Below are 15,613 nucleotides of genomic sequence, written 5' to 3'. Positions count from 1 at the left end.
AAGTTCACAGAACTTAGTTCAGGGATGCCAGGGACTGCCTGCATAGAGTCCTGGGCATCCTTCAGGTCTAGGGTCCTCTCAATGATAAGAGAGAGGCTCAAATCCCCCACTCAGTGTGTTGTCTTGTACTCACACCTCAAATGGACTTGGTCTCTGGCGGGGCAGTCTCAGTATCAGCCATCATGTAGGAGTCTAACTCATGATCATAATGGGGGAGACACAGGGCCACCTGTGTCCTTGGTCCCCGGAACAGTGGACACCCCTCCCCCCATCTTCCTGAGCTCGAGGCTGCCTGACATCTGGTCTCGTGACCCCTCCCTCCCCACCCGCTAGTCTCCTTAGGTCCCCTCCGGTCCCCAGCTCTCCCCTCCCCTCCCCTCCCCTCTCCTCCCTGCCTTTCCCCCTCCTCCCCCCCTCTCCCCCTTCCCCCTCTTCCCCTCCCTACTCCTGAACCTGCCGGCTCCGCCTTGGAGCAGCAGGCGGGACGAATCCATCCCTACTCCGCTGCCCCGGCCTGGTGGCCCAGTCCTTGGCGGTAGCGACATGCGGCTCCTTTTCCTGGCAGTACTGAGGCCTCACACTGGCAACGCGGTCACGGCTGGGCGCCTGCGGTACGTTGCGGGAACCTGAGCATCCCTCGCCTGGGGATGCCGGGCTGGGCTGGGCGCCGGAGCCGCTCGTGCACAAACGGCCGGGTCGTGGGCACAGGTGCCAGCGCGAGGAGCTGCAGCTCTGATCCCAGCTGCCTGCTGCCCTGTCTGACCATTGTGGGTGCCCTAGGATGTCGCAAAGAGGCCGCCTGAGCCAGCGCTGGGATGCGGGGTGGTGGCGGGGAACCAGAGGCTCAGCAAAGGCCTCGCTGCAGACTTGGGCTTTGGGCAGGGTGGCCTGGGATGAGAAGCGGGGACCCACGTGGCTGGAAAGCGGGGCAGAGTCCCGGTGCATCTGATGGTCCAGCGCGTGCGGAGATTCAGGGTCCGAGTTCTGTAGCTGCTCCCGTTCTCCCCGCCCCCCCCCCCGCGCGCCCCCACCACCCACCTGGTTCTCTTCTGAACGCTCAGCTTATTTTATTTGATTGGGCCTTTTTTTTTCTTTGTATGTTTACCTGGGACGAAAGCCTGGAGCTAGGACAAGGCAGGGGAGGCGGGTCCGTTCACCTCTGGCCATCTGGTTATCTGGATCAAGCAGGGCTGGTCTGAATCATTGGGAAGCAGATGCTTATTGTGCCCCACGTTCACTTGCTAGCTTCCGCCCCCCCCCCCACTACCTCTCCCTTCCTCTCCACTTGTTTCAAGTCATTTCCCAATGGCTTCCTCCTCAGTGGGTCTGTTTCCTCATCCAGGGAAAGAGCCGTTGAGGGTTCAAGCTAGAAAGTGTTACAGTTCCTCTCAAGATCACAGTGAACAACCAAAGGAGGTCAAGATGCTTTCCTGAACTTTCCCGAAGAAGTGATAACTAAGAAGTGATAGCGTTGTGATTGTGCAAGTTTCCCCTCCCTCTAATTCAGTCACTGATTGGGCTCTCTGTGGGCTGAACTCTTTGCCATAGAAAAGAGCAAGTCCTTTACAAGGAGAGTAAACACAGGGGCAAATCATTCCAGGGTGATTGGTACTATGGAACAAATAAATCTTGCTGGGGTGTGGCCAATTGGATAGCGCGTTTGCCAAGCAAGCATATGTGAATCCCTGGGTTCCCTTCCCAGCAGTGCATAAACTCAGGTGTAGTTGCACACGCCGATAACCCTGCATTTGGGAACTGAACAAGGATGGCCAGAAGTTCAAGGCTATCCTCTACTACTGTCAAGTTCCAGTTACTTGGGATCCTATCTCCAAAGCAAACCAAAACCAAAACAATTTAACCTTTGTGTTGGAGGGGCTCCTTCAAGAGATAAGGTCCAGGCTGTGCTCTTGGCAGAAGTAGCATTCAAGCTAAGCCCTGAGGGGAAGCACCCACAGGTCTGGGAGCCAGGTCTGGAAAGGGCTAACAATAGCACAGGTCCCGAGGCCAGTGTAAATTTGAGCTGTTCATGATATGGAAGGTTGGCAAGACAGTCAGCCAGTTGTCTTGGGCACACAGCAGGAAGAAGAGATTGTATTTAGGATTACCATTTAAACATGAAGCACCTTTAGCTAACATTTGACTGTGTGGGTGGGAAAGGTCCAAGATTCTCCAGAATGACCTGATCACTGATGAATGAAATAGCAGAAACTCTGCCCAAATGTATTATGTGCATGGAGACCATCACAAAGTAGAATCGATTGCTAACTCAGAAGTTTATATGCCCTTCCCGCGGGGGAAGAGGGCTTGGAGGATGCGTGCCATTCCTAGGAAGATAGTGTGTGGTTAAGGAAGGCCTTGGTGGGCTTCGTGAGAAGCTCACATCACCCTGGGATGAAGTTGTAGACTCACAGAACAGTGATTGACTGTAAATGTAGACTCAAGAACAGTGATTGGTTGTAAATGATCCCTATAGAATATTTATTGGGTGGTATCAAGTCTGAAGGTGACCTCCTACGCTCCCACCTCCTGTTTCCTTCCTTTTCTAAATAAAAATTTATTTTTAATTTTTTTAAATGTGCATTGGTGTTTTGCCTGCAAGTATGTCTGTGTGAGGGTGTCGGATCTTAGAGTCAGAGACAGTTGTGAGCTGCCATGTGTGTGCTGGGAATCGAACCAGGGTCCTCTGGAAGAGTAGTCAGTGCTCTTAGCCACCGAGCCATCTCTTCAACACTTTCTTACACAGAACAAGCAAAGGACAACAACAAAATACTGAGAATTCTCTTCCCCTAAGTAGTCATAGAAAAATCTGAACCCTCTTTCCCAGAAAACAACCACAAAACCTGAAAATTCTACCCCCATTCTTTGGAATTGGCCATAAAGAAACTCTCTGCTTGCAGCATTATGAACTGAAGCTCCTAGACAAATGTCACATCTCCAGGTCTGGGAAGATAGCCCAGTGGATAAGAGTGCTTGTTGCAAAAGCATATAGATCTGAGTTCAAATTCCCACCACCCATGTTAAAAAGAGAGGTTCAGGTGTAGAGAAAAAAAAAAGGCTCAAAGGTTAAAAGGACCCAGTTTTTGCAGCAGCTAGATAGAGGCTCACAGCTACCTGTAAACCAGTTCCTAGGGACCCAACGCTCTCTTCTGGCCCCTTTGGGAAGATATGCTCACACATACCCCCCACACAGACACATACAAGCACACATAATTTAAATATATATATGCTAGGCACAGTAGGTTACACCTTTAATCCCAACACTTGGGAGGCAGAAACAGGGTGGTTCTCTGAGTTCGAGGCCAGCCTGGAATACAGAATGAGTTCCAGGACAGCCAGGGCTACACAGAGGAACCGTATCTTGAAAAACTATCTATGAGGCTGAGTAGTTAGAACTTAGTGATTCTGATTCCTTTAACTGGCTTGGTGAGGACTGGAGGTCATTAATCAGGGGATCACAATGTGAGCCAAAGCAGCTACTCTGCTGGGGTCAGGGCTGGGCTGGGCTGGGCGTGAGGCTGGAAATAGGGGCAAGATTTCTATCACAAAACACCAAGAACAGCCATAAAATGAAGGTAGTGATAGCTGTAGGATGCTGGGTATGAGGGACTGAATCTTTGTCTCATGTGTTTAAGAAGCAAGGGGGCTGTTGGTAGAGTGCTTGTGGCTCGGTAGAGTACTTGTGGCTCAGTTGGTAGAGTGCTTATGGCTCAGAGTGTTTGTGGCTTAGTTGATGGAGTGCTTATGGCTCAATTGGTAGAGTGCTTGTAGCTCAACTGATAGAGTGCTTATGGCTCAGTTGATAGAGTGCTTGTGGCTCAGAGTGTTTGTGGCTTAGCTGATAGAGTGTGACTCAGTTGGTAGAGTGCTAATGGCTCAATTGATAGAGTGCTTATGGCTTAATTGGTAGAGTGCTTATGGCTCAGAGTGTTTGTGACTTAGTTGATAGAGTGCTTATGGCTCAGTTGGTAGAGTGCTTGTAGCTCAATTGATAGAGTGCTTATGGCTCAATTGATACAGTGCTTATGGCTCAGTTGATAAAGTGCTTATGGCTCAGTTGGTAGAATGCTTGTAGCTCAGTTTGGTAGAGTAATTGTGGCTCAAAGGTTGGTAGAATGCTTGTGGCTCAGTTTGGTAGAGTAATTGTGGCTCAGGGTGCTTGTGGCTCAGTTGGTAGAGTGCTTGTAGCTAAGTTGGTAGAGTGCTTGCTTAGCAGACATTAGATCCTCAACATTGTGCATGATGGGTATGGTGGTTCACCATGATCTGATCAGCACTTTGAATGCAGAAGCCTAAGGATCAAAAGCTTATGGTGATTCTCTAAGTAAAGAGTTCACACGAGACCCTGCCTATAAATAAATAGATACATAGATAGATAGATAGATAGATAGATAAATAAATGGAAGCAAATAAATAAATGAGCAAGCAAACTGAGTGTGAAAGAAGGCAGCTCTTTGTGAGTTCAAGACCAGCTTAGTTTACTTAAGTAAGCCTCAGGCCAGCCAGGAGCTACATAATGACAGTCTGGAAAGAGAAGAGAAGAGAAGAGAAGAGAAGAGAAGAGAAGAGAAGAGAAGAGAAGAGAAGAGAAGAGAAGAGAAGAGAAGAGAAGGAAGAAAGAAGGAAGGAAAGAAAGAAAAGATGGAGCAATGGTACATCAATTAATAGCACTTGCTTCTCTTTTCAGAGGACTGAGGTCTGGGTCCCATTACGTCAGGCAGCCCAGCATCAGCTGTAACTCCAGCCCCAGGAGATCTGACAGGGTTTTTAGTCTCCTTGGCACCCACCCACTTGTGCCCATACATGCACAGAGACATATACATAAAAACATTCATAAAACCACAACTTTTTGTTAGTTTGTTTGTTTGTTTGAGACAGGATTTCTCTGTGTAGCCTTGGCTGTTCTGGAACACGCTCTGTAGACACCAGCCTGGCCTCTGCCTCCTGAGTGCTGGCACTGAAGGCACGCACCATCACAACCTGGCATGGCTAAAATACAACTTTAAAAGAAAAACGTAATCAGAAGCCTAGAACACAGGTGGGTGTGGTAGCTGGTGCCTCCGATCCCTGCATTTAGAAGACAGAAGCAGCCGGGCAGTGGTGGCGCACGCCTGTAATCCCAGCACTCTGGGAGGCAGAGGCAGGTGGGTGTCTGAGTTCGAGGCCAGCCTGGTCTACAGAGTGAGTTCCAGGACAGCCAGGACTACACAGAGAAAACCTATCTTGACAAAACCAAATCCAAAAAACTAGAAGACAGAAACAAGAGGATTTCAGTGAGTTCAGGGTTAGATAGGTTATATAGACCTGTCTCAAAATAAATGTAACCCAGAAAAAAAAGCTTCATTTTGTCTTGATGGACAAAAGGGACACAGGAAGTAGATGTGTGTAGTGACCTCAGTAGCTCTGTCCAGCTGGTACTGAGCCCAGGGATTCAGAGAGTCCTTCCTCTCATGGAAAGGAGGCTGATCTTCAATAACCTTTCAATAACTCAAGTTAAATTTTTTTTTTTTTTTTTTTTTTTTTTTTGGTTTCAGACAGGGTTTCTCTGTGTAGCCCTGGCTGTCCTGGAACTCACTCACTCTGTAGACCAGGCTGGCCTCGAACTCAGAAATCCACCTGCCTCTGCCTCCCAGAGTGCTGGGATTATAGGCGTGCGCCACCACTGCCCGGCTCAAGTTAATCTTAAAACAGCTTCCCTGCTTTTGTGGATAGCTGGCTTCTCTGACTCCCTCTTCACCCCCTCCTTTCTCTGACAGTCCTGGGGGACAGGGAATACAAGGTCTCATGCATGCCCTGTGGTCACTCTATCTGGGGGCTACACCCCCTACCCCCAGCTGACCCCTGCTTTTACTTTTTCTTCCTTCCTTTCTTCCTTCCTTCTTTCCTTCCTTTCTTCCTTCCTTCCTTCCTTCCTTCCTTCCTTCCTTCCTTCCTTCCTTCCTTCCGTTTCGTTTTTGTTTTGTTTTGTTTTGTTTTGTTTTGAGACAGGGTTTCTCTGTATAGCCCTGGCTGTCCTGGAACTCACTCTGTAGACCAAGCTGGCCTCGAACTCAGACATCCACGTGCCTCTGCCTCCCAGAGTGCTGGGATTACAGGCTGTGCCACTACCGCCTGGCTAACCCCTGCTTTTATAATGCAACACCAAAGTGCCTTCCACTGTCTGGGCGTGGCCTCCTCATGACAGGGGTTCATGAGTAACTGAGACATAGACCATCCTCCAGCAACCCAAAGACATTTTGCTTTCCACTCTCAAGTTGGCTTTCCTCATATTTTAAAAGCATGTTGCTACTTTTAATTTTTATCTTTCGCATATGGGTGCTTTTTTGTCGGCATGTGTCTATATGCGTGTATGTCTGTGCATCTGTGCCTGGTATTCATGGAGGCTGGAAGAGGGCATCAGATTCCCCTGGAGCTGGAGTTAACAGATGTTTGGGAGTCACTGTGTGAGTGCTCAGAACCGAATGTGTCCTAGAAGAGCATTTCTCCAGCGGCCGTCACCACCACCATCAGTTAGTGAAACAGTTGACTATATAGCTGAGGGTGCTCTTAAACATCCCTCCTCCCCATAATGGGAGTAGGTCTGGCCCTCAGTAGAGAAGACCTTGAACTTCTGATCCTCCCTTCTCTACCTCCTGAGCACTTGGATTATAGGCGTGTGCCACCACACCCCTCCACAAAGTTTCTTGACCTTTGTTTCAAATCCTACCATTCAGTACTACCTCCCCTTGTTGAGTTCCCCAGGGAACACAGTGTCTGTGGCAGCCCCCCCGCCCCCCAAGGGTGACCAGAAAATGCTGCCAAGTGCTGTGTAACCCTCGGCTCTCAGGAGAACATACACTGTCAAGGTGAAGTTGGTTTAGGGCAGATAGCATTGAGCCAGAATTGTCACAGGAGAACTGGACTTTGTGCAGTGGGTGGCAGCCGCTCTTACATCACCCACAGAAGGCAGTGAACAACAAACTTGTTTATGGCTGAGTCTTGAGAGCCGGTACCTCAGGGGAAGGGAGCAATCTGAAACCATCTGGGATGGTCTTTTGCAGCCACTTTCCCCTTCCTCAGCCCCGCCCCCCCAACTTCCCTCCTGAGCTCTGCTGAAATTGCCAGGCTTTGGGTGGAAAAGCTTTTCAGAGAATCAATAAGGGGAGAACTGTCAAGTTCTCTGGGTTTTGTTGTAGAGCAGTGGGTCTCAGCCTTCCTAATGCTGTGACCCTTGAGTACAGTTCCAAATGTTGTGCTGATCTCCCAGCCATAAAAGTGTTTTCATTGCTACTTTGCAACTGTAATTCTGCTACTGTGATGACTGGTAATGGAAGTATCTGTGTTTTCCAATGGTCTTAGGCAACTCCTGTGGAAGGGTTGTTCGGCTCTCAAAGGGGTCATGACCCACAGGTTCAGAACTGATGCTTTATAGGTACAACTAGCTAACTAACAAATTAGGCCACTGTGATGAGTCCAGCAATGGTGGTGCGCATCTTTAATCCCAGCATTCCCAGAGGTAGCACCAGGTGGATCTCCATGAATTCGAGGTTAGCCTGGTTTACAGAGTTAGTTCCAAGACAGCCAAGGCTACACACACACACACACACACACACACACACACACACACACACATCCCTGCCCCTCTCAAACAAAACAAAACTAAATTCACTGAGAGAGATCAGAAAGGGAAAGCAGAATTTCGTATGAAGGTTTCAGATCTCTGAATGTGGAGGGCTTAGCCCTCCTCCAAACCCATTCAGTTAGGAATCGATCCATGCATTGATCCGTCAGTACCATAGAGGCTTTCAGGAGTCAGTTGCCACCCAAAGACTATACAATGCTGCAACACACACACACACACACAACCTCAACAGGTGAACTTCTTGGGGGACATCTCATATACAAACCATACCAAGGACTCAGAGGGCATCATGGCTGCCTGGGAAGTGCAGGGAAACAGACTATTTTTTTCTTTCTGTGTAAGTTGAACAGAAAAAGGGAAAAAAAAGGCAAGGAAAAGACATGAGTGCTGCTAGGTACAATGGAGTAGAAAGGTTTTTTTTTATAGATTTGTGGGCGAGCATGGCCAGAGGCAGGTACATCAGGGAGAGTCCAGAATGAGTGGACGGGAGCAGACTGAGCAGGGACATGTGGGGGAGGGGCAACCAGGTGCAGCAGCCAAGAGGTTACAGGAACAAAAGGGGCAGGTAACCAAAATGTCTGTAGGGAAATTTCACAGGGAAGAGCCTCTGGGGGAAGGGCAGCCCAGGTGGGCTGCAGAGTGGGGGTATGCCAGCCTTACCCTGTAACCTGTAGGGACTGGGGAATGCTGGGAGAACATAGAACATGGCAGCCAGGTCAGCTTTGAGATGCTAAGGCATTTAGGGGGCAAGTAGACTATGTCACCAGACAGATGAACTGGTAAGGCTGAGGCAGCCTAAACCCCGGGGAAATCTCAGAAGTGAAAACAGTAGGTGTGAGGCCAGCTCCCCGCCAAATTACCTGATCTGGAACACGGAACCATGACACCCCACTGAGAGGACCACGACAATCAGTCTCATACCACAGAACCCTGGAGTTCTCAGTGTTAATGAGGTGTCTAGATAGGACCCGAGCATTTAGCCAATGAGCTTCCCTTCCTGGGTATTCCTTCCCTCAAAAAGTATTTAATCCCTGGTTCATGGAGTAAGATGTTTGCATTCACACCCACTATCAAATAAAACAGTTTGGACAAGCAAGGGCCGTCTCCTTCATCAAGGATCACTTTAGAGGGAGGAGGCCTTCGTTATAAAGAGATGCACCTACATTTTCTAGAAAAGGCGGTCTATCTTCCGGTCCCTGGATACTCACTCAGAACCAAATGGAATTTCTGCAGTCCCACCTGTCCCAGGCTCAGCCAATCCCCTTCCTGCCTGGCATGTAGGGAAAGTGGAGTCTGGGTACACAGGAGCCTGGGGATCACAGCATCCGTCCCAGACCCCACTGTTTCTCACCCGGAAAAACACCTGCTGGGAACCTATCATGGACTGTATTCTGTCTCCCCTGAGAAGCTTGCATGAGGCACTCGGGAACCCCAGCTGCAAGGCAGACACACAACTCGATAAGACACCTCAGCCATTTGTCCGGATTTTGAAATTTAACATAAGCAGCGGGTGTTGGAGGTCAGTTAACATGTAGACACTTAGCATATGGGTACCAAAGGCTAGGTGGGTCCTAATCCAGCAGAGTACCACTAGCAATCCCCACTACACCTGAAGCCAGTAACCAGGCAACCAGAGCCATGCGTGTATTAGAGCTGAGCATGAACATTTGGAAGAAGGTTCTGGCATGTAAATGCACTACGCATTACCCAGTTATAACGTGAAAATCCTCTGCCGGAGAAGGGCGGGGAGATGACAGCCCAGGAAAGGGACTTGGCCTGCATGACAGCATCTGAGAAGGCTGCCTGCAGAAATGCCTCTTCCTTTCCTGTCTGAGCCACACTCAACACACCATAAAACCTGCCCTTTGACACTGTTTGACTCAAGGCACTGGAGAAGTGGTGGCTCAGAAGTCAAGAGCACTTGTTGCCGAGAACCCAGGTTCAGTTCCCAGCACCCACTTGGTGGCTCACAACTACCTGTCACTAGGGTTCCAGTGGGTCTGATGTCCTCTTCTGGGCCACTCTGTGCCAGATGTATGCACAATAAAAAAGAAAAATAAATCTTAAGGAACAGGGTTGTTGCTGGATGCAGATGGGTGAAGTGATTTTTAATTTTAAGTCATGAATATGCAAATTGGGTCCCTTTTCCTGGAATGAGAGCCAATTATTAAGTCTCATTCTCCCTCCCCCTTCCCTGTGTGCGCGCGCGCCGCGCGCGCGCGCGCGCGCGTGTGTGTGTGTGTGTGTGTGTGTGTGTGTGTGTGTGTGTGTATTATCAACTCTTTTGTTTTTTTGAGCAGAGTTTTAGACCACTGGCTATTCTGGACTTGCTTTGTAGACCAGGCTGGTCTCAAACTCACAAAAATCCACCTTCCTCCTGCCCCTTGAGTAGTGGGATCAAAGGTATTGGTCATCACACCCATCTCAGATCCTTTCCTTAAAAACCTTTTGCTAGGAAAGGGAAAAAAAAAAACCCTCCATATTTCCTTGGGCATAATAGGTACTTTGTGAATCTGTTATTGAATTGAGTTATCCTGTGAGAGAGGGAAGGGGACAAAGTAATTGGAAAGTGTTAAAAGTCAGCTGGGCACCAGAGTAAGATTTCAGTCCACTGCGTATTAAGATTAAGGTTATTTTTTACTTAGACTGTTTATGAAACCGCGCCATGAGTGTCACAGTGATGTTTCAAGGGCGTTTAGTAGGCGAAGAGCATCTTGTAATTGTGACGCTCCTATCCACAGCAACGGCCCCCTTTCCCTTCTGAATAGATTCAGCAGAGGTCGTGGATCTCTTGGACATTCATTCTCTGGTAGAATTCAGACTCACTGCCGTCTGCCAACAGCTTCTCATTTCCTAGAGCTTTCCGGAGATAGAATAGCAGTTACTCACGTCCGCCCAGGACACATAGAATTCTGACTGTCGAATGATGTGAGTTTCAGGCTGAGGGAAGCAATAGCTGCAGGGTTGACAGGCTCCCTTGGGTGCTACCCAGGCACCACGAATGTGGGGAGGGCAGCGCTATTGACCTCCGATGACAGATCAAAGTTAAGGATGAGAACACTGCAGCCAAGTTATGCAACGTGAGCTAGGCGTGGTGGCACAGGCTTGGTATCCCAGTTACTTGGGAGGCTGGGGCAGGAGGACTGAAGGTTCAGGGTCTGCCTGGCCTACAGAGTGAGTTCAAGGACAGCCTGGTAACCTGGTAAGCCCTAGGAATGTACTTCAGCGATAAAATCTTGCTTAGCTTGTGTCAAGCCCTGTACTGAACAAGAAGTAAAATAAGTAAAAACCCAAGTTAAAAAAAAGTATAAAAATGAAAGCCATACTTCAGTGGTGTAAGCCAGTTAAGTCCCTCCCCCCCCCCTCTCTCTCTCTCTCACACACACACACACACACACACACACACACACACACACACACACTATGTGTGAGATTCCCACATTGGCCAGAAGAGGGCAACAGAATTCCCCTGGAACTGGAGTTACATATGGTTGTAAGTCACAGATAGGTGCTGGGAACTGAACTCTGGATCCTCTGCAAGAGCAGCTAGTGTTCCAACCACTGAGCCATTTCTCCAGCTCTAGGTTTTGCTTAATTTGAACAGTGCCATAAAGCATGTTCATGTAATATACGTCTTTACCTTATACAAAGAGATGCTAGCATTCACCTGTTAGTGAGGGGACAGGTCCCACCCTATGTCCCAGAGTGAACATGGTACTGAGTACTCACTCAGCCTGATGCTTCTTCCTAAGGCCTTTTTGTTTACACAGCACGTTGGATACCAGATGACCCACACTAGTCCAGTCTTGCTTATGGTAACAAAATAAACTGAGGCTGGGTAACATCACACAAAAACTGAGGTTTATTGAGTTCCTACTTCTGGAGATTCAAGGTGGGGTGCACATACTGGGAGATGGTCTTTAAAACTTTTAAGGTTACATTTATTAATTTACCGTGGAGCAGGAAGCATGGGGCCGGGGTGACCTCATATGCTGTATGTCATGGCATCTATGTGGAGGTAAGAGGACAACTTGGGACAGTTGGTTCTCTCCTTCCATCATGTGGATCCCCATAGGATCAGATTCAGATGGTTAGAATCAAGTTGGGCTTAGCATCAAGTGCCTTTACACCACGGAACCATCCTGCCTGCCCTTTGGAATTATTGAAGAAATGAATGACAGGGGCTGGAGAGATGGCTCTGTGGGTAAGAGCACTGGCAGCTGTTGCAGAGGACTTGGGTTTGGTCCCCAATACCCACATGGCCAATCCATCATCTAGAACTCCAGTAATGGTAGATCTGACACCTTCTGAATTTTTTTTTAAGAAGTAGTAGGTTTCTTTTTATTTATTTATTTCATGCATGTGAGTACACTAGCTGTCTCCAGACATACCAGAAGAGAGCATCAGATCCCATTACAGATGGTTGCGGGCCACCATGTGGTTTCTGGGAATTGAACTCAGGACCTCTGAAAGAGCAGTCAGTGCTCTTAACTGCTGAGACCTTCTGATGTCTGTGGGTACCAGCATTATATGTGGTACACGGACACACACGTAGGTAAAACACTCATAAGCATAGAATAATATAAATCTAAAAGAAACATAAGAAGAAATATGAGTGACAGCTATTGTAAGATGCACATCGGGCACCATTTAGAGCGAAGGGAGAGTGGACAAAGGCAGCAGTGGACTCAGAGCCGTGCAGATGGAGCCTGGAGGTAGCCCAGTGTGCCGCTGAATGTGGTGAGAAGCACAACAAAATAAGTGTTATTACTGGAACTTACTTAAAGCCTTGCCTCAGTTAGGGTTTTATTGCTGTAAACAGACACCGTGACCAAGGCAACTCTTATAAGGACAGCATTAAATTGGAGCTAGCTTACAGGTTCAGAGGTTCAGTCCAGTATCATCAAGACAGAAACATGACAGCGTCCAAGCAGGCATGGTGTAGGAATAGCTGAGAATTCTACATCTTTATCTGAAAGCTGCTAGCAGAATACTGACTTCCAGGTAGTTAGGAGGAGGGTCTCAAAGCCAACCCCCACAGTGACTCACTTCCTCCAAAGAGACCACACCCACTCCAAGGCCACACCTCCTAACAGTGCTACTTCCTGGGCCAAGCATATTCAAACCACCACAAGTCTTAACCAAGGTGGCGACTCCAACCAACTTTTTTCTCTCTGTTGTTTGTTTGTTTGTTTGTTTTAAATAAAGGGACCACCTAGAAGCTGCAGGCCACATGTGTGTTCTGAGAGACGCCTTTGACTTTGAAAGCCCATCTGAAATCGCCAACCTGATCGTGGACGAGAATCTGGAAGCAGCACTAGCTCTTCACCTCTACCGAGGAGGCCGACTTCTGCAAGGTACCCCTCCCACGCTCCCACAGTCACACGGGGACGGGGGAGTGCTAAGAAAAATGCCAGATGCCAAGAACAGTGCCCTGTTACCCAAAGACAGACCGAAGGATTATATAAGGTCTCTGTCTTTTTCTATTACATGATTATCTAAACTTGGTAACCTTGCCAGTTCAGAACAGATAGATATTAGTGATGTCTATACTCTATAAATATTCATTTAAATGTTGTCCTGAGGCCAGGCCTGGTGTAGTACATGCCTGTATTCACAGTACAGGGTCTTACAAAGCTGTGGAAGCCATGGGTGAAAGCATTCACATTTCTCCGGTGGTCTGCTTATTCTCCTGTGGCCAAGAGGCCTCTTTCCTCCCTACTGGGCTTTCTCCTTGGGTGGTGTTTCTTTCAGTTTAGTTTCCTGTTGCTATGATAAAATGCTCTGACAAATGCAACCTTCAGAGAGAAAGGGTTGGTTTGTAGTTCCAGGGTACAGTCTATCCTTGAAGGGAACTTGAGGAAACTTGTCACATCACATCTGACCTCAAGGGAAATGAATGTATGCATGGCACATTTACTACAAATGGCCCTTTCTACATTTACACGGTTCAGGACCCCCCTGCCTAGGGAATGGTAACACCTACGGTGGGCGGGGTCTTCCCACATCAATTAAACTGAGATTGTCTCCACACAAACACACCCCACAGATCACCCTATAAAGAACATTCTAGAGTCACAAACTCAGCCTCTATAGTCACCTAACATGCCAGACATAGAGGTACGTGCCTATAGATCCCAGCACTCAGGAAGTAAAGATAGAAGAATTCCAATTTTTGATTCCAACTTAAGCAATTATAAAGTAAGTCTTAGGCTAACTCAATGACATCTTTTCTTGGGTGGGGGGGCATTTTGGTTTCTCTATGTAGCTCTTTCTTTTTTTTTAATTTTTTTTTAAGATTTATTTATTTATTATATGTAAGTACACTGTAGCCATCTTCAGACACACCAGAAGAGGACATCAGATCTAATTATGGATGGTTGTGAGCCACCATGTGGTTGCTGGGATTTGAACTCAGGACCTTCTGAAGAGCAGTCAGTGAGTGCTCTTAACTGTCGAGCCATCTCTCCAGCCCTATGTAACTCTTTCTATCCTAGAACTTACTCTGTAGACCAGGCTGGCTCAAATTCAGAGATCCAGCTGACTCTGCGTCCCAAGTGCTGGAATTGAAGGCCTGTGCCACCAGCACTCAGCAATGACACCTTATCTCAAAAAATAAAAAATAAGTCTTCCACTGAATCCATAGTGCCTTTTCAACATCCAGGTAGAAAGCCACTAAGCTCTAGCTGAGCATCGACAGGAGGAGGTGACTGTTCTGGAGTTTGATCATGATGCATACATCTTGCCCTGTTGAATGTATGCAACGTGCTGTGCATACATTCATTTCTCTTGAGGTCAGATGTCATGTGACCCGCTTCTTCAAGTTTCCCTCAAGGATGGACTGTACCCTGGAACTGTAACCCAACCCTTTCTCTCTGAAGGTTGCATTTGTCAGAGCATTTTATCACAGCAACAGGAAATTAAACTGAAAGAAATACCACCCAAGGAGAAAGCCCACAGGAGAGTAAGTGGACCACTGGAGAGACGTGAATGCTTTGATCCAGGGCTTCCACAGCTTTGTGAGACCCTGTACTGTGAATACAGGCATGTACTACACCAGGCCTGGCCTCAGGACAACATTTAAATAAATATTTATAGAGTATAGACATCACTAATATCTATCTGTTTTGAACTGGCAAGGTTACCAAGTTTAGATAATCGTCTAATAGAAAAAGACAGAAACCTTATATAATCCTTCAGTCTGTCTTTGGGTAACAGGGCACATATGTATATGTGTGCTCTGTATTCCCAGAGGCCAGAAGAGTTATTGGGAATTATTGTGAGCCAATGAGGTATTGGGAATCAAATCTGGGTCCTCTGCTAAAGCAGCCAGTGCTTTTAACCACAGAGTCATCTCTGCAACCCTCTTTTTCCTCTTTAAGTTATTTTAAATTATATTTGTGTGTGTGTGTGTGTACACAGGACAGGAGCACTCCCATGCAGGTTTGCATTTCATGCACATGTGTGGAGATCAGAGGACAATTTGGGAGAGTTGATTCTCTCTGCATACCTATCTACCCACCTACCATGTCAATTCTGGGAAATCAAACTCAGGCAGGCTCATGGGCACAACTTTAGCTGTTAAGCCATCTCACCAGCTCTTTTTATAAAGCAAAGGTTTGCTAAGGGAGCTCTCAGGGAAAGAAAATTTCTCAATAGAACATGCAGATTACAGGGAAGTGCACCGAGGCAGCATTAGTACACGCGGGCCCTGGCTACAGTGCTGACATGTCAGTAACTGGTTCAAGGCTGGCGCCATGGCTTAGCAGTCAGGGGCAGTGGCAGCTCTTCCAGAAGACTTAAGTTCGATTCCCTCACATGGTGGCTCACGACCATCTATATCTATACCAGTAGCCCTATGGGATCAGGTGCCCTCTTCCGATGTAGAGACATAATTCAGGCAAAAACATTTATATAGATAAATTACATAAATAAATAAGTCTTAAGAAAATAAACTCATTCAATTCCTGCTTTTCTTGTTATGGTTCCTACTGT

At 47.5% G+C, this 15,613-nt stretch overlaps 1 protein-coding gene across 2 annotated transcripts in view; it reads left to right on the top strand.

Moving 5' to 3' along the window:
• The first annotated feature begins 540 nt into the window (after positions 1 to 540).
• Positions 541 to 15,613, top strand: part of Glt1d1 (glycosyltransferase 1 domain containing 1) — an 82,968-nt gene continuing 67,895 nt past the window's right edge. For both annotated transcript variants that reach the window (XM_052168814.1, XM_052168812.1), the window contains exons 1-2: positions 541 to 611; positions 12,827 to 12,975. In XM_052168814.1, the coding sequence (XP_052024774.1) occupies positions 544 to 611; positions 12,827 to 12,975 (217 nt within the window). In that variant the 5' untranslated portion in view covers positions 541 to 543. The remainder of the gene's footprint in view (positions 612 to 12,826; positions 12,976 to 15,613) is intronic.

This window comes from Apodemus sylvaticus, chromosome 22, assembly GCF_947179515.1.
Source record: "Apodemus sylvaticus chromosome 22, mApoSyl1.1, whole genome shotgun sequence".
NCBI lineage: Eukaryota > Metazoa > Chordata > Mammalia > Rodentia > Muridae > Apodemus > Apodemus sylvaticus.
This window is presented reverse-complemented; position numbering and strand designations above follow the sequence as displayed.